This window comes from Opisthorchis viverrini (genome assembly GCF_000715545.1).
Source record: "Opisthorchis viverrini unplaced genomic scaffold opera_v5_70, whole genome shotgun sequence".
Lineage (NCBI taxonomy): Eukaryota > Metazoa > Platyhelminthes > Trematoda > Opisthorchiida > Opisthorchiidae > Opisthorchis > Opisthorchis viverrini.
The window spans coordinates 63,661-83,975 of NW_008751726.1; the positions used below are offsets into that span (position 1 = coordinate 63,661).

The 20,315-nt window shown below is 41.2% G+C and overlaps 1 protein-coding gene across 1 annotated transcript; it reads left to right on the forward strand.

Annotated features, from left to right (window-relative positions):
• Positions 1–822: 822 nt before the first annotated feature.
• On the forward strand, positions 823–19,687 carry T265_13473 (hypothetical protein; the record flags this gene model as incomplete). The annotated part of the gene is made up of 5 exons (XM_009169054.1): positions 823–851; positions 3,883–3,982; positions 11,750–11,807; positions 13,768–13,894; positions 19,304–19,687. Coding segments are annotated over 5 exons (672 nt in total), but the record flags the coding sequence as incomplete, so codon positions are not given.
• Between the last annotated feature and the right edge of the window lie 628 nt (positions 19,688–20,315).

Below are 20,315 nucleotides of genomic sequence, written 5' to 3' on the forward strand. Positions count from 1 at the left end.
CATATATCTTTGTGTTAATTGCTGGTTCACCGAATAAAATCAAGTTCCAAGTGTAGCCGTGACAAATCACATTAATCACACCCGATCCTTTCTTTCTATGAGAATACCTTATTCGCAAAGCTCTGTGTGCTTCTAAGGTCGTTCACCATCGACAGTATTGTTTAATTAACCTTTAACTGTAAGATATAAGATATGTGTGTAAAATCTGTGCACAGTATAGACCACATATTTATTGCATTTACGTAAAACGCAAAAATTCATCAAACAGCTCCGCCGATGATTTAAAACAACTGCTGTCAAATGTCTGAAGGGCTTATTACCACATCTGACAGTCACATCTGATGACAAAATCGACAGGGACTTATGGATTTTCATGGTCCATTGCGTTAGTGCGGCTCTCAAACTGTGACAGCTTCACTGTTCGATGAATTGGATACGCTGGGTAACGCAGCTAAAACGTCGGACCCAAAAAGTGCACTAGGTAACAAAAACTCATTGAAGATGCGGTCTGTTTTAGCTTTTTCTTTGACAGATGAATACGAGAGCGAAGTTTCAGGGGTCCCAGCTACTGCTATTCACTTTTTAGGAATAATTACGCGGATGGTCATCAGCACTGAGGCCAACAACATCCTCAGAGTCATGACTAATGACTCAACGGAATTTATTAAGACCATTGCGTTGGTATTTATTTGCTAACATATTGCGTTGCAGATTTGAAATCATGTTCCAATTCTTATGCCTTCACATTGATGGGAAGTGAAAACAGATCTACAGTAAATCACCTGCTTCAGCCAATGATTTTTTGTATATTTCAGTCAGTCAGCCAGACAAACCGGAACAAGTTTCAATGGGTAAGCCCTTTCACATTTTGTACAATCTCATGCTGGTTTGTGGCTGTGCACATCCGATACCGATGATTTCACAGGCTAATTTTCTGACTGAGACAGGTTTTACCCCATTTTCATGTACTTTGATAAAATAATTTAACGTTTTAATGCACATTTGCCTGCTATCCACAAGTTAAATTTACATAATCATTACTTTCCTTGGGGTGCAAACTATATAATGCCTGCTAACGGATTAACAGAATAACTTTTCCAGCCCTACGCTTCACACTGCATTCTTCATTTTATCATTCATCAATTGATAAGCATAGTTGAGACAGCACGTTTGTGTGGGTTGCTCTTACGTTCTCCTACAAACAAACGAAGCGCAGTTGTGGGCTGAGTTCGAAGGAAGCAAAAGGCATAGCAGACGTCATTAATCACTCAGTCGCAACACAAACAACGCACATTAGACACGCATGAGAACAGATGTTTAGCTGACAATCCCGGACACGTGACACTTGATTGAAAAACGTCTTCATTTTTGGGGTAGTTCACATCAATGGTAACACTTTGTCCGGAAGCGTCATTCGTTTTCGTGGACTTCATTTGACTTTTCGATAATGGTCGAACTTCCTGCCAACGTTTGCTTGATATTCCAGGTTTTCTCGTGCGTTGATCACTAGTCCATGGTCCATATTGCAGGTGACGCGAATTTGTGCTAGCAATATAATTTTAGCGACAAACATTCCTACTTTTGTAATCCGTTGGCTGCTGCTTGGAATTTTTTTATGTAGAACATCTCGCTGGTGATGATTTTATTAGAAAGCTTGAAAATGGGAAATTCTCAATAGTTTCGTTATTAGGTTGTATCTTGGGCGAAATTATGGAGTTGGTGAATCCAAGACAGATGCTGATAACTTAAATCATAAAGCAATGAAGCTGGTGTCCTTCGTTGAAAATATTCGAAACTACTTTAAAGAAAGGATGGACTTAAAAGGGATTTATTCAGCTGTGTAAATCAATATTTGCAAAAAAAACAAAAGTTCATCATATGGTATGAAATCTGTCTTGCCTCTAGAATGCCATGAATTTTTGTTCCTCTCTTGATGCTATTTCGGCTAACTTTCGGCCCTCCACTTTTTTAAAGTTGCTCACGATCTTTAATATGAAAGCTATCGTAGGTACCTCAGTATTTTGTACAATCCCAATAAATTCTAATCAGGATCAGTCACTTTTTAATAATTCAGTAGTATAACTGAACCAACATGTTTTGTAACGTAAAAGAGAGCGTACCTCTTTCACCAAGCGGGAAGATATCAGTGGTTCTAATGTGACGGTGGTCCTACTCCAGACATTCGAATGTACATTAGGGTGCGAAAAGTGTACGGACTTTCGAAATAAACCATAAATGGAAACCAGTTTACCTCTTTGTTCATGAAGATTCGTGGTCTTTCGGTAACATGCTTATCTTATAGGCATTTCTACTGCGGACAAACAAGGAATATCTAAAATACAAATGTGAATCAAGGAATGTATCTTAAGTGACACGAGTTGGGTTTTAGGTGCGTCAGGCAAGAGAAGGATCCATAAGTAGTTGCGATTACCCAATTTACCAAAGGCAATTTATGCAGAAGAAAACAAAAAAAACAAAAGTGTCTTGCGGCTATGGTTACATAGCAAAGTACAAACCAGACGATGTCTTCAGTATTGAATACTGCGAGAAACTGTAAATGAAAGGAAAATTTGTAAGAAAAGTGATTCGGGCGTTAGCACTCTTATGCTGAGTTTACGTGAGCATCAGGCTTTGTTTCGAGACGCTTAGATGGGAAAAGGATGTTATTCGAGGTTTTCAGGCACGTGAGTATGTAGCCTATTCGGCTGGGTGGTTCGCATTAAACGATTACCACAATTCTACTGCGAAAAGACTTGTCTCATGGTACATCAACTCCTACTAATTATCCTATGAAACACAACTTCGGTCAAGTGGCAGTGGCCAATGTAGGGTTACCTTTATCCCAAAGACGATGTATTCCAGTTTGATTGTTATGAACGTAGACCGTGCCGAACAAGAGGCTTCAGTATTCTACAAAGCAGATTCAATACAAATCGTCTAGCATGGGGTGGAAGTCATCAATATCATTGGTATCATGGGTGACAGTTGTCCATGGGGTCATCAGGAAGTTAGAAACACTGTAAAATCCCCCGTTATCGAACTTTATTAGGAACTTATAAAATGTATTATCTTGTCACATTTTCGAAGTATTCCCATATGTGTGTGTGTGTGTGTTGCAGGAGTCGCCATTTGCCGTTTGGTACTTAGCTACTGCTCTCTTATTAGTAGTGCCAATTCACCATTAATCATTTAGGCCGTAACTAGATTCTCACGGTTATCTAGCTCAGATAGTTCGATTCTCTTACGACCTGTTCGTTGTACCTTGAGTCGTCTTCTGCTGGCACGAATATGAACCAGAAAATGGGCAAAATAATTTGGTTGTTTGAAACGCCTATGTTTTGTCCAGTTACGTGCAGTAACACTGTTATTCGTGGCAATCTAGCTGGGTTACTGCTCAGATTTGCACCATTTCAGAAGCGGTCATCTAACCGGCAGTCGGAATTAATGCACATAGAAGTGCAGCATCTGCCATATTGTAATGTTCCTGAATCCAAGTATTACGAACCGAATCAATCCAGTTCTTAAATTTTTAATTGAAACGAATTAGCTACGGATTTTCGTTGTGAAAATGCAGCCGAAAATTGTATCGCTTGTATTCCACTAGGAAAGGCATCCTGTGTTGTCGGACAACACATGAATGTAACTGGTTGAGTTGCTATTTCTAACACCGATTATGAGGAACAACACTTGAGAAAAAAACTTCCGTGGAAGTGTGAAGTATTAGTGCAGTTACTGGCTGTGCTGCTGGACACCTTTATCGTCCAATCAAATTCTAATGTAGCCGGCATTGTTAGGTATAACCCTTCCATATTTCCAAATGCACAGAACATGGAACATTTATTCTTGTTGCTGTTTCTGCTAATTTCAACAAACGGTCTATAGATACGGAACTAGTCGAGTGTCCAGAAGAGCACCGAGACTACTGTTTAAACGGAGGACAGTGTTACATGCTCAAGTCCGATAGGAACGTATTACAGTGCAGGTAAGTTTGGTTGTATTAATTTTTCGCGAAATTAGGCGACGAATTAGGCGGGTATTTAGAGAATGAGCATTATCTTTCACCTAATGGTTGTAGAAATTATGGTTTTTTACCACCATCTAAGTCATGACTTAGCGGGTGTTTGTTGTTCGCTTCTTAAAGACATTAACCATGGTGGAATAAATGTGAGCATTAAATTAGAAAATAGCGTGAAATAGACGGGAAAGGAAACGCTGGCTTGTTTCTGCTGAACTCCGGACCGTGCACTTATCAAGGTTTAAAGGAAGAACGAAAATCAAACGAAAACCCTACTCCATTACGCTGACACTAGTCAGGGGACATGTCGATATCCTAGGTGGATTCATCAGATAAACGTTCGGTTCGTGATAACTAAGTTTTAGTGATCAAATTCTTAAATGTATGAGGCGCAGTAGCATACGTTTTTCTATTCACCACCCATTAACTAACCTTTTAGAAGAAATCATTGCAAACTTGGCTCGAATTTACGTATGCTAAAATAGTGTTTCCACTGCTAGTCTGAAAGCGTTGAATCCATTTCACAAGGTCCTCAAAAGCCCCATGATTTGCCACATTTGTAAGAGGAATGAATATAACTGAATCCCGCAGAGATGTAACATTATAATGCTTGACGCTTTTCCATTATCGGAAAGTCTTTTTGTCATATTTGTAGAAATTAGAATGAATCATCATAGGTTTCACCATACGTTTATGGCCTGCTTGGGTTGCAGTTATTTTGCCGAATCAGTGCTTGTAGAGCAAAATTCACTATCTTCTAGCAGATATTTTCATTTATTCGGAAAAATCGCCACATGTACTCACAAGTAATTGCTGTTATCGATTTTCTCGCTCCCACCACGCAATCCCCTTCAAGATGTTCCCAACAGTACTTCGGTGATCGCTGTCATTTTCACGTTGGCGGTCTTCTCGGTATGAAGACGGTTTCTGAATGGTCGTCTGTTTTAACACATTACTGCACTTTTAATCATCTTGGTGATGAGTAACCAAAATTAACAGCAGATTTACTTTTTGGGTTTCTTAACGTGTGCGCTTTTTTGCCAGTTTAATGCACCACTATTGGAGGAAACATAAATGTTACTTTCAATACAGGTTCACCTATGTATCTCTTTTATCATACGCGATTTCTTAACACAGCTGCCACACACCTTTCTACGGCACCAATTGCGAACGTGTTGCTGTTGACTATAAAGAATACAAACGTAGGTCTTCATGTTGTCCCACCAGATGTTGTATGCGTATGTTTTTACAGCAAACCACTATGCATTTCCGATATTTATCCCAGTTGCCTTGCTATCCTTGTGTGTGTTGGATCCGTTTTGTTTGAAATAGTGACAGGCGAATGTTACGTGAACTTCGTGGGCCAATAGTGGTATGGCGGGAACCCAAAAGAGTTGGTTAGTTAGAAAACACTGCATTGTTATCCGGTTTCTTTTCGTATTTGTTTACCGATTTTGTGCGTAGAAAGTCAAAAATTTATTCCTTACCCGAAAATTGCGGATGGACTATGATTCATATGCCACAGCTTTACAGTATTGTATTGTTTCATCACTTTTTAGCATCTAAACCGATCAGAATAGTAAATCAATTCCTAGTAAGTAGAACGTGTTCCAAAGACACACGAAAATTTATGTTCTCCTCTCACTTTCATTCTTTAAAGCAAGTCAGTACGCAGTGTCTGCTCAGCCCACTGGCTGGGGACGGCGTAAGGTCCTGAGGTAGCGGTTAAATGCATTCGTGAACTGTTCAAGCCAATACAATCAAGCCACTCAATGAACGATAAATAAATAAATCATTTTAGAAATCACTTTAGAAAATATTAGAGAAGGTGGAGGTTGGAAAAAGCTTGTGCTGCTTGCCTATATTTGTTTATTTAGGAGCTCACTCAAGAGGCTGAATAGATAGATAGATAGATTACCATTCAACCATGGCGAGTCTTCTACATTTATGTGGAAAGTACAGGGAAGTTGAGACCTACGAGCGAACGATCTTGTGATCTTCCTCGTTGTTACAGGTGTTATAGTTGCCCTAAGAGCTGAGTCCTTCAGAATGGCTAATTTATTGATTTATGATTATCCAATAAGAGAGCGAGGATATTCAGCCCGGTCTTCATCCTGTTGCTTGGTGTTCACTTTGCTCTCTAAGATTAAACAAACTATACACCTTTAAAAACCTAATAAGTTTTCGTCCTAACCCTGTCCGATTGATTACTTCCGACAGATTTGGAGCAACTGTTGTCAAGACAAACCAGACTGGTTGCTATTTTTGGATCGTTGTTCGTCACATCGTTTTTTATTCTAGTCGCTGTTTCCATTTTGTTGTGGTGAGCTAACAGAGGTATACCATTTTTGTTTGAAGCATGTTGGTTTAGGCGAATTGGCACCTACCTAACAAAGCTGTGATCCTGAAAGCTTAGTAACCCTTCTGTGTTCGCTGAGTTAATCTATCATCAGCTTTCAAAGAAAACTCTCCCGTTAATTTGAGCAACTGCATTTACATCTACCCGTATAGGAATAGCTGTCCTCTTCTTTGATACCGTTATTTTAGTGAGACTGAGACGAGAGAAGGGAACTCTTTTGAAGGTTTCATCATCGCCTATCCATACTGTCACCAGTAATAGAAGTTCGATATCCTCTGAACTAAGTGAACACGAACTCTTAGTTTAGTTACAACTTTTTCACCAGTTCCCACTCAAGCTGCATATTTCAACATAATGATCAATACAACACGGAAGCGAGACCATTATCATGTGATGATCAAGGGAGTATGACTGAAAGGGCCATTCGCCATTGTGCAGGAAACACGATTCCTCAGCAACCCTTGCTTCGCTGGTCCACTATGTTAAGAGGCCTTGGAACACCTAATGGACAAGCGGGGCAATTAGTTTTGATTAGATTGTATGAAGTGATGTTGGTGTGAAATCTTCGAGAACTTGCGTTTGCAAATCTTGAATAGTTCTCAATGATTTTTTCTTGAAAGTATTGATCTGACTGACGATCATAAGATATACAAGTTCATTCGAATTTGTGTTTGTGTCGGTAAATGTAAGGAAATTATCAGATCTACGGAATTAGTTCAGTTGATTTGTAGGTTCCCTCTCACCCTGATTAGCGTTTCGGCATTAATGCTGAGTGCATGATACGCTGCATGGCAGTTGAAAGTTCCAGCATTGGACCACTGGTGAGGATGAGTAAAACAGTTACTTTTTATCGGCCGTTGATTCAGGCAAGCAGAGAGAGTTACTTAAACAGAAAAAAACTGTACCTGATGAGACAGGATAGCCCAAGCGTAACGGGCCCTTGCTAGGAAACCACTGGCCAGTTGCGCTTTTCTTGTAGGCTAAAGAGAATTGTTCCAAAGCGCTCTTACACCAAATAACATACATAATCTTGACATCTTATGAAATGAAATTTAAGTCCTTGTGCCTCGTCGTACAGTGCATCGGTCAATGCGGTCAAGACGTTAAATTTTGTGTTGCATCCTGCATGACTTTGCTACCATTTTACATCCTTTTTTCTCACCAAAACGTTTGAATCCGGTTTCGTTTTACTCATGTTATTTCTGTTCTGGTTAAATCACAGCCTACGCAGAGGCAGGAGATGCCGGCTTGCATAGCATGTTCAAAGAAATCTCGCATGAAATTATTACGCATCTTTCTTGGAGTTTATGGGGAAGTGTCCTCTTGGTCGTTGGCATGCTGCTATATCTGATCTACACTCAGCATCTCTTGTACGTTTGTGTTAAATCTTGTTGTTGTAACACGCTGCATGTTAGACTACACTTCGTATATGTATTTCCGAGAGTGAATGCATGTCCTTTCGAAGAAAATAATACTCCCCCGAGCTCGTGCCATTCTTTTGCCGATATGCAGTAACTCATTTTTGTGCTTCTAAGGTCCTGAGTTATACCTACAACGTAGCCGAATTTAGTGCAAATGACTGAAATACATGGGAGAACGCGATCCGATGGAGAGAGGGAGGCGTTAGACGTCGAAGCTGCCGACGTTGGGGACCCATAGAGAAAATTGTGCGGCTGAAACAGTGATCCACAAAGACTCAACCAAATCAAATATTCTAATGCAGCCTGTCGCGTTAAAACATTCAGATTTTGCAAACAATGTGGTGGAGGAATATTTCGCCATTGTCAGCCGATGTATCTGTGATTCCCATGGACCATCTCACCTTATGCTTTATGAGCATGTGAAATCTAAGAAACAGTTACCACTGCAGTTTGACCCACAAAACAGACAGCCTAAATAACAATAATGTGTGGCTCATAGTCCGTTACGTTTGCACTATCCGTAAAAAGAAACTGCTCTCTGTGCAGCCGTTTTCAGAAACCTGCACACTTCCACAGATGTTTCCAGGGTAGTGGATGACAGCCAGACGGTCAGGGACCCACGTCGTTTCATCAGGGTCGCCTTTAGTCCTGCTTGATCGAAGGATGAGCAGTCGCATGGAGGAAGTTCGTCGATCTGTTCACGGAGGTTAGCGATTGCAACAGAATCATTCCGTCACCCAAAGAGAAAGAAATATCTGCGAGGATATCATTCCCCGGACATGATCCGGCAACCACGTATTCGCTATTTACAAGTCATGTTGGCACCGGTGGTCAAGTCGCGTGTCAATTACTAGCTTCACTAGAATCCAAAGGATTTGAACTCGGTAGCAAACAAAGATTTCTAGCAAATAATTAATTAGACAAATATATGACACATACTGGTAGGAAGGACCAATGACAAAGTGATCCTCGATTGCAGCTGTTTCAAAAACTTCAGGGTGTAGTTCTGCTTCCGCATAAAATATCACATTTTGCATCGCTGTACATGCTAAGTGCTTGCACTAGTTATCCAGTGTTCGTGGAGAACCAATGCTTCGAATTCGCGTTTTTCGACATTCCAAAACATCACCCGCTGCACTCTTCAGTTCTGTGTTCAACTTGGGTGTGATCCACAGTCTTGTACGCGCATTGTGCCTGTTCGTTCATTATTCAGTCCCTAACTTATCCAAACATTCCAAGTTATTAAATGGAGACTTCATGACTGCTTTGCTGGCAGAATTTCCCTTGCTGATATCAGATTATACCACCACCTGAGTTACTGTGATGGTCAACATTTAGGTCCGTTTGTGTAAAGAATAAAGGCTCAGTCAGTACACCCATCTGCATACATCCTTACATGATTTATATGTCTTTAGTATACTCTTGGTTGGCCTGTGGCACTTGTTTGAAAGAGCGACCGGTGAATAAACCCTGTTAAATTCAGAATCTCCACCAAAACGTGGAGAATTTCGATGAACTGAAGTTTGGGCGATATCCACCACTTGCTATGTGAATGTGATGGCTTTTGTCCGACATGGATTCGGACAGCTATTGAATTACCTTGTAAGTAGGTTTATATTCAGAAGTTTGACTCCAAATTTTGCTGTTGAGCTCAACGGGACATCGGTTGAAATAATTCCTGTTCGTTCCCAAAACCTGCTCTAGTTTTCTCACTCACTTTTATTAATGCTGGAGTACGTGATCGATTCAATCAAATCACGTTGAATATCCTTCCAAAGACCAACAGAGGTCGCGTCTTTCCGGATATGATATGGATCATAATTAGATGCAAGATTTACAGTTTCAGATATCAACCTGGTACCTACACTTATTTGGTCACGGTTTGAGAACTTTAAAAACACCGGTAATCAGACATAGTGACCGTAAAATTGGACCATAAGCACTTCTAGTGACTTTAGCGTAAGTGACTGTGGATAGCAGGATCTCGGCTGGAGCACTTCAAACAGTTTACATTACGACCTAATGTTGTGTAGCCCTCAACGTGTTCCCAGAATCAGGAAGAGCTTTGTGAATATAGAAAATTTTCCACTCAAGATTTCATACTGTAGATAAATTCGACCTATGACGAGGAGCTTGGGGACGTTGTGCAGCTGTTGTGCATCTACAGTACGCACCTCATGGCTGATTCAAACCCGTGAAATGCGGACTAGTTATTCAACCAAGAACAGCTGACTAGCGGCGTGAATAACTCGAGACACGATACTGATCCATTTTTTTCTTCAATCACCAGACTCACGTGTGAAATAGTTCAACGATTGACGTCTTCTCAGTCAAGTTCATTCACGGCAGGAACTATCCTTCCTTCTAAGCTACTTAGAGTTTGTAGATAGTAGGTAGATATTTGTAAATTTATCGTCCTGTAGGTGAAGCCAGCGCCTACCGAAAAGCCAGGAAAGCAGTACAGTTGTTTCATTCTTATTGGAACTCAACAACAGTAGGCGGATTACGAAACTTCAGGAAGATTCAAATTCGCTCCTGTGTGAATCACTGGCGCTACTCAGAGACTCTTCGCTGATCGCCGAAGTAATGGACCGGTAGTCAGGATATCGCTGGTTTGGATCTCCCTTGTGAGGCGCACTGCTGAGGATTCCCGGCTTCTGAGCATAGGTTGACTTCATTTGTGGGACGAAGTCCTGATTGAATTTTGAGTTGGTAGTTCTTTTTCTTTGAATGAAATTTAGGATGTTGATTTTTCTGGCGTCATCACAGTCCAGCTCAAATCTGTTGAGTGACTGCTGCACTCGCTGAATTGCACCAAACGACAAAGTCTCTCTTTCGTCATCCGAACAATATCATCATTTAGCGATTTCCTCATTTTTCGCTGTAAATACTCCAGGTCAGTATGTTGTTTATTTTACATGCTATACTTGACACAATCCACAATACGGCGGCGTTTATGCGGCTTTGGATCACTCAAAAGTGCAGCGTGTATAGGTCTGCCTGTCAGCTGAGTTGATTTTCGGCCTTGTGAATGTACTTATGTGATTACGTAAACAAGTCTGTGGTTCCCATTTTCATAGAAATAACGTCTCATCTTGCATGATGGAGGCACCTTATAGTGATAGGTTGATCATGTATTAATCAGCGAACTGTGAAATGAAATCAGTTAATTTTTTTTCAATTGTGACTCGTGATGGATGGACGGTGTTCTTTCGCGGTGCGACATTAAATTCAAACTTAAAAAATCCAACACTTTTTTTTGCCGTTTTGGTTGTCAAACGTGGGCGCCAAACTGATCACACTGAGAACAGAACGTTCATAATAAGTTTTAAATGAAGTTTACGGGAGAACTAAAATAACACTCCGATTTCTGATATTGGACAACCAAATGTGCGGAAAGAAGGAAGCCTTCTGTTCCAGTTTTTTAGGGTGCTGCAGGGTGGTGCGACATTGGTCGTAGTGTCGACATAATATCTTGCTAGTGAGATACCAGTCTCTGATGAGTAATGGAAGCGGAAAATTAATTTGATTTTTCCGTCTGCACAAGCGTCATTTGTAAGTAGGCGATTAACTTCACAGTACTTTTTCCTTAGAAGAATTCTTAATCTGCGGAATGCCTTTTTCTTCTAATCTTATATAAAACATTACCTCCGAATTCCATGTCCCAATATAAGGCTGTTTTTTCCTAGAGGAGTTTATCTCATAAGAGCGTTCGTTACTCCCCATTTGTTGATTCGGATGTAAGTGAACCTGTAAGACATTAGGGTTAGATACCAGTTGCCCCAGGCGATTAGACAGGCCATGTAGTACCATACTGAACAGACATTAAGTTTGACATGTGTGGAGAGCCACATTGTCCTCTATCAGAGTGATGTACACCAACCCAAAAAATGACATTCTTTTAAGAATCGCACATGAATTTTTAATTAAGAATTAATTTCTTTTTATTTTTAGGAAAAGTCATCTCAACAAGACTAAGAGACCCCGTCCTACTGGTGGACGCAAGCGACAAGTAGGTAAAGTTCTTACATGTTGTCTCAAAGAATTATAGAACAGTTTACAGAAGGGCTATTAAAGCCAGACCTACGTATACCTAAACCTAACAGATATCTGTGACAATCTGCCTTGCAAGATGTGTAGATTTCTTGGTCATTGTATATATATAAATTCAGAAAATAAGGTGATCCGACTTTGAGATTCAGAAGAGAGAAAATCCAATAATTCCAGGGAGGTCAATTTGAGAAGACGTGGTCAGATTTACTAGAATATGAATAATTGGTATTTGCAAGCAAAGTTGGTTTTGCGAACGACTTACATGCAACGCAGCTGAGTCTCTCGTTTATAATTTTTTTCAAGCTAATGAGTGTACTTCGCTAATTTCTTGCAATTTGGTTTCAAGTAACACAACACAAAGACGGATACTTGGGGACTGCGTCTGCACCCAAGAAGGGTGAATCCGATAAACCTAACAGATATCTGTGACAATCTGCCTTGCAAGATGTGTAGATTTCTTGGTCATTGTATATATATAAATTCAGAAAATAAGGTGATCCGACTTTGAGATTCAGAAGAGAGAAAATCCAATAATTCCAGGGAGGTCAATTTGAGAAGACGTGGTCAGATTTACTAGAATATGAATAATTGGTATTTGCAAGCAAAGTTGGTTTTGCGAACGACTTACATGCAACGCAGCTGAGTCTCTCGTTTATAATTTTTTTCAAGCTAATGAGTGTACTTCGCTAATTTCTTGCAATTTGGTTTCAAGTAACACAAAAGGTTGACGGATACTTGGGGACTGCGTCTGCACCCAAGAAGGGTGAATCCGACCGTGGGCTGCCGACCATAAATGTGAATAATTAGTTCGGAAGCATGAAAACACATTTCAGTTAAAGCAGCGATGAGGCACTTCCTACTCTCGAAATTTAAAACTCAACCAAACCACGTTTTTACTCGCGCAACCAAGAACCTTTACAGTGTAGTCGGGAGCGCACTTTCCGTTTTGTTGTCGCTCTCTTTTCAATTCCACGCTGGAGCGCCTGACTTGGTGCAGAATGTCTAGATTCCCTTTTCGTTGACCCCTAAGTCACGTAATAAACTAATGGTATCAATTGTAATCATTGCACAAACTTATTTGAAGGATACTATAAGTAAGCTCACCTTGAGCACAGGAGGTTTACACGTGACAGTTAGTCGTAGAAATTGGTAAAGCTCCCTCCTCCAGCGTCTTGTGGACATCACCAAGGTGCGTCTTTAAGCCGTAATGTTTTCCCCGGCATTGTGTACTACAGGATGCGAGTTACGTTCTTGCGTATGACGAAAAGTTGTCAAGTGTTCTGCTCTCCGATGCAGTTGTAATGGTGCTTGCCATCAGTTATATTCTGCAGACAGCTGCGACGTGGAAGCAGCGCTGTCACGCCCAAGGCAACAAGACTGCCGGTGTTTTGAGAGACGACCAGTAACATTGCTTTCATGGACATTTGGTAGTTCTACCGATGCATGGAGACTCTTATTTGTTGTAAATCTTTGTAGCTTCTAAGGCCTTCCTTATGACCCTGCTTCACTGGTGATACAAAGCTGTCAACGTCTGCGCACACGTGATACCGCTAAGTAGACTCCTCATCAGCCTTCTTGTAGTATGTGTGCCATACCTCGAAATCCACTATTGGTTCCTCACTTAGAAAAATCAGCTCGTCTGCCCTGATCTACTCCATTCGATCAATGGAATATTGGATGTGATACACACAGTCCATCGGTTAAAATTAGCAAGTTCCACATTCCGCTGTTGAACATAGGCACCTACTTTGATAAACGACGAGTTCTTGTTTCCACCACACAAAGAGAAAATGGGGTATCTTAGGTGTTTCAAATACAACGGCCCAACTTACCCAGAAAATGTGACTTTGGGTAGCAAATAAGGACAAATACACAGATGAAAGGTAACTTACAAACTGTGTATGATTTTGGTTTTTCAGTCACGCAGTGCCCAGGGTTCAAATTTACTCCTAGGCAGTCGAGCAGTCAGCTGTACGGAGTTTGAAGATCGAAGTGGATTGCACGTCAATAATGCGGTCACAATTCCAGTCCCAACAGGAAGGATGTGTAAGTCTCCTTTAAAAATTGAAAATTTTGCAATGCTGCTCCAACAAGCATTCAAAAATCGGGTTGTATGATGCCCTGTTTTACTACAAACCTTAAAACGTTGCATATTTGGCAAGGCTCGCAACATTCCCCTGAAGAAAGGCGATTATGTTGTTCTGATTCTTATTTCAATCAAAAGTCTCTCCCGTACGTTTAACCAGGAACGATTTACTTACTAAAATTTTGACTACGCTAAAATTCCTCTGACACGCTACCATTCAGGGATACAGGAATGTGTGTTGGAAGAGGATTGTCTGATGGAAGCAACAACAACGATGAACGTTCCCTGCCACCTTTTGTATTTCCAAGAAAGAACATTGTCGTATTTGGCAGATTTCCAAACATCATTCGTCATGCACCAACATATAAGCATGATGAGCTCGCATAACGGCCACCAAGGGCATCCAAATAATTTAAAAATCACTTGATTGGGTTCATTTGAATAGAGCAGCTAACACAACCATTTCAAACAGGTGTTCCCATCAACACGGATTAACGAATCAATAGGGCGGAAACGCGATAGCTAATTATGTATTGTACGCGACGTATTCCCGTGTTCTATCACTATTTCCTTCAGTACGCTTTGCAGGCGTGTGACCTGTGCCGCTCTTAACCATCAGATAGCATAAATAGAACACTGTCCGTAAGAATCAACTGGTTTCAACGGGCAATGGAGCAGCAGTTCTAGTGACATTGACCATTTATTTGCCACAAATGATTGGGGGTTTATAGTCAGTGGTTCATAGCATTGAAACTGTGATCTTATTCTTCGGATTGGGGAGAATTAACCCACTCAACAACCAATAGGTACGTCTTTTTGGCCGAAGCAGGCCTGTTTTCCCGAAAAAGGTTGAATTGAAAAAATGTGCACCCGGGATTCGGTCTTAGTCAAGGTGCAGCGTTTTTCTTGGGAAAGTAGTGCGCACTGCAGGGAACGTGTATTTTAATTTTCTCAGGAAATTTTCTCCCTAATTTGGCAACCCAAATCAACATAATGCATATATGAGGCTAACACGTCAGTGAATTAGGTCAACCTGATTCGGTAGATACGCTGCTGAGTTCCAGATACTGAAGTCTTGGTCGGCCCGGCGCCGAGAATAGAAGGTGATGTTTACACACAAGGAGGCAATTTGTACGACAACTTTCAGTTTTACACCGTCTGGAGGTGAGCAAGTGCAAACCAGGTAACGGCTAGCGGATGTAGGCTCGGTAATGTGGGATGCAATCGTTCTGTCCGTGACAAGTCTTGTGAGTGCGACTGGCGGTGCGATCACACGAGTGCCAAGATAGGACAAGTCAGAGCAGACTCAATAGACAAAGCAGGTCAAAAATAATTACACGCATGCTAGCATAACACTGTCGGAGGGTATGGCCTTCGTGACAAGGTGAAGGGCGGTTACAGAAGCCGTACCGGAGCACAACAGGTACAGGTCAATAAGCACATGGACGCAGTAAGTAGATGAATTAGGAAGTTATGCTGTCAGGTTCGATTCAGTGTGCGACACGCTATCACTAATCTCTGTTTCCAAAAGTTTCTGTCGCCAACCAGCGGTCAGTTTAGGGCCCGTTATAACGCAGGCATTTTCCGGGTGCAATCTGGTGTAGTACATAATCGTTTGCAGTGTCAGCTATGAGCTACCAGGAGAAAAATAACAAAGTCGTATGCTTTATCATCACAACTACTATGAAATACCTTGGTGTCAACACCCATGGAACAGACCGTAATAGTTCACTCGTGCAGACTACTGTCTTCTGTTGATTACCTCCGAAAACACCTACGAACAAATGCATATTTGCTGGGATCATTATTCTAACATTTACGGACTTTAACGAGCGTGGTTTACGCGTCTCGCACAGAACAAATAGACTCGAACATAATAATTGATAGCAATGTCAAGTATCGCCATCCACTGGTTTCTGGTGTTGTTGTTCCCCTAGTGCTCTGTTGATGAGTTCTATAGCACTCTCCTTAAAGTTGGACTAATCAATTAGTGCAGTCACAGTATCAGTAATTTCGTTAACTTCCCTGCGGTTGTTAGCATCACATAGCGCACATACTTCAGGAAAGATGTGTTTATTTGAACCTTTGGTGTTTGTCTGATGTCTGGTGCTCAGTATAAGATGCTGGGGAATCGCTACTGAAACGAAGCAGATTTAGAGCTGAAACCATACTACATTGAATCCTCAAATATATTTTTGCAGTAGGAGGACTTTTATTTAGGTCACGGCCCATCTCAGCACAGCCGATGGCCACTGACTTATTTGCTGATTCGACGCAGTAAGGCAAGGTCAGGTAGAGACAACCTCTTCAGTCTATGTTCGCTTTTCAGTAAAACCGATCACAGGCTCCGTATTTATCACCGTGTCTATCTGATTAATTTTACAACAAGGTTGTGTTCAAATCAATTGGAAAAAGTTTGGAACCGATGAGAAGTCATCGTTTCAGAAGGGCTTGGTAAAGAATCGGTAGTTTTTTTAGTTGGTTAACGTTTCACCTTTGACACAAAAGCTTCATCAGTTCAAGTGAGCAGGACACCAAGTTGGTTAGGTTTTAAGGCAGACGGAAGACCAATCAGTAAGACGTCTTCATAGTAGCGTACTACATCAGTGTTCAGTGTCAAATAACGGCTCTTGTCAGTTAGTGTGGTTGCCAAAATCTAACATTGATGGATTGGGGTAGTTTCAAATTAGTTCCGATCGGGTTTGGTTCCTCAATCTTCCATTTCAGGATGCTTCAATTGATGATTCACTGTAGGTGCCGCTGGTAGATCTCGTTGGTCTTTGTGGACTCGTGAGTGTTGCGACTATTTAGTTGGGGGAGGGAAGGTGGGTGAGATCAAGTGAAATTCAGATTATGACTACTAAATATGATAACCTGACACCAACACGTGTCATTTTGACTGATCCAAAACCGTCCTCCACCACTTGCCAGAACCACACCTATTCTGCTTGGCAATTGCTACCGTCTCGGCCATCGCTCTGTGTGACGTGGACCGAAGTCCTCACAACTTCTACATTTTCTAAATCTATTTTGTGTCCCGTGTACAGGACATCTTCCGCCATTGCCAAGTTTTTCAGTAACGCTCGATATTCACCCGTGTTTGTTGGCGGCCTGTTTATTTTTCTCCTGTGCTCTCCAGTTCTTGTGTGAAGTTCCATGGACTTCTGTCCTAGGTAGTCTGGTCTTTACACTTAATTTTGTAGACACAGTCGTTGGTTCTGTTCACCGGGAGACGCTCCTTCAACTGTATCAATGCAGAGCGCAGTATTTATCTTCTGAAAAGCTACACTTATGTTAGCCGAAGTCATATAAATTCTTGATGCAAGTGCTAGATTTCCCACCTTACCGTCTTACTGATTGGTTCTTAGGCTGCCTTAAAACCTGGCTAACTTGCTGACCTGCTCACATGGCCTGACGAAGCTTTTGTGTCAAAAGCGAAACATTGCCCAAATAAAAGCTATGGATTGTTTACCGATCCCTTCTGAAACAGGTTGCCTTCCGTTTAAAGCGGGATGTTCATATTTCGACGAATCGACTGTCCAAATGAATTTATGGTATGCTTCAGTCGCACTGAACGATTTTCAGTCCAGCATTGTCTTGTATCCGGTGCTCTGTTGACCAAGGACTAAAGAGTAATAATGAGCCAAACTGAACCGTTGCACCCTCAAGAAAAAGCCGAAATTTTCGGGGCTAGTACTGGAACTAAAAAGCGATGGCACTTAAACGTGAACCATGTCAGAGGCTTTAGACGTCCATAGATAGTAATGGCCCTTTTATGCTGACACCTCTAAAGCGAGTATTTGTCTTACTTGACGAGCGTTTCCGTTTAAGCTGACGCAATTTTCAGGTTCTTCCTTCTGGGGTAAAGAGCATTTGCACCTGTGGGTTTCCTGTTGCGTGGTAGTTTAAGGATGAGCAACAGGAGGAACAGAATATCCAGCAACATACAAAAAACACTGAATCATAACTTTCTTCTTGACGTCATACTCGACGCTCTAATACCAATGCTGAGATAAAAGGGGATTGTTGCGCAGTAGGTATCAGCGAAAGTTTCTGCATTACTTACAGTTCCTAGTATCTAGTAATATCCTTGTAAAACCGAGACGTCCTAACGAGCAACTTTCACTTGTTTTTGCCTTCCTTGCGAGCCTATTGTTCGTAATTCTGTTCATAAGCCATATTATGGGTTCACTCTTAACATGCACAAGTTAGTGATACATGTTAGAAATTTCAACGTATTTGGAATTCTGTAGTAATTAGTCATGTATTCAACATCGTGACCACAGTACGAGGGCACCACAAACTAGATAGTTGCGCAGTCCTAGGGACTTGGTAGACGAAGCTTTTTAGCATTACTTTATATCGGTCTTCGGGTAATCACTGAAGTGGTTAGTATTCTCGGGTATAAATAATACTAGTTAGATTAAGATACCGCTGATCATGACAGTGCATATCATTAACAGACCTCTCGTGAAAAGCAGGAACGCCACACATCGAGATAATTTGATTGATCATTCCAGTACTCATCACGACGTTAATGCATGATCTTCAAGCGGGAGTGGTACGCGTACTATGTGCAAATATTTAGGTTGTCGTTTGCATAAAATAAAATACTCTACACGTAGGTTAGAAAGTAGACATGCTACAAAGGCTCTTGAGGTTTCGTCCTTCACGAAACGATGGCAGCTATTGACTAACACCCAGGTAAACGCCGTATGTGCCAGAGCACAATTGCGATTCAAGTGATCTCTTAGACAGACGATATGAAAAATGAATGTCAGGGGTACTATGAACAAAAATAAAAAGAGAAATAGACACGCGGACTGTTCTTTTGGAAGTTAAAATGTAGTTCGAACAATACTGTCTTCGTGAAGCGGATAGATTGCTGCCTTCATGAAACACTCCAGAACTGATACTCCTCTACTCAGAGTGAACACTGAGTGATTTGCATATTTTTATTATCTGGTTTCCGTTATTACAAGCCTTAACAACATCCCTGTTCCCTGTCCCGTATATTGTTCAGGTGCATCTGAGCAGAATATTCCGGTCGATTCACGAAGCCAAAATCGTTAGTCATAGAACATGGAGGAAGAATTATTTTCGTTCTTAACCAACCATGTAAAGATACCCCTTAACCTATTGTGCCCACTACTTCAGGATTCTAACCCAGTTTTAAAGGATTCAAACGCCGGTGCGTTTTTTTACCACGGTTTGCTTTCTTACGCTAACAAACTGTTCAAGTCTTTACTTGTTTCAGTGTGGGCATAAAATAAATCAATGTGAACTTCTTTCCACCAGTCATGTCCATTCATGAGAAACTTTGTATGTATTTTGTTTTGAGTTCTTTATTATACTCGTTCATTCCTCAGCCAGCAATGTGCACTCAGTGATACAGCCTCCGGAACGCAATCAGATTATGGCCTATGGATTGACGGGAGTTCACTTGCGTGATACACTGGATCCGGAGCTTGGTCCCCTGGTCCCAGCTGGTAATGTATCATACAGAAATGCCTGGAATCAGTCGGCGACGCTAGGTCACAAAGCTTGCAGAGACTTTTTTGATGTCAGCGATGTCACGTATACACCGCAGTGCGAACCTCATATGCTTGCGAATATAGCTACCCAAATGGATCAGGCTTACCAGGATAACACAATGCAACCACAGGAGAACCCTGTGCACATTCGGAACCAGTCTGTCTGTGTGTCTGCGATGGACGTCACACGAGTGCCACTCATGTCACAGCAAGCATTGTAGGAACTATCATAAATTCCGGTGATTTTGTTGAACAATCTGTTGTACCCAAAACTTTGTGGCCCTTATTCATCACTTTGGGTTTGCTTGTTTTTCATCCAAATTCGCCTGCATTGAGTTTCAACAGAGTGTGAATTAGAATCTGTTTTTTTTGTATATCTACCATTGGGATTTCTTGGGCTCTTGATGGAGGCAGTGTTTTGACAGACATGCATTGATGGGAAAAATCTTGCTGGCCGAGGATATATTGCATAAAATATTTCACTACATTCCGTCCACTCAACAACTGGAAGCTTTTTCTAGCTGTCCCATAAGGCCGTTTCTGTAATGCACAGTAACAGGCAAACAGAATTAAATCGTTATTCAAGGAATCAATAAACATCAGTTCGAACATTTTGGAACTGACTATGTATCCTGCTTGAGTGTGAGAACGTCAGACGACTGTAGGGCTACCCATTACTAATAGAAAGCACAAACTCTGATCCAGGGAACTGCATTCAGGATTCTCTTCTATTCTATTGAGATTCGTTAACTATCCGAAAATATTTTCAACACGTTTGTAACACATGTGCTACCATTCTGGGTCTTTTCTACTTCGTCTACTTTCATATCCAGGGAGGGGCCAGGTT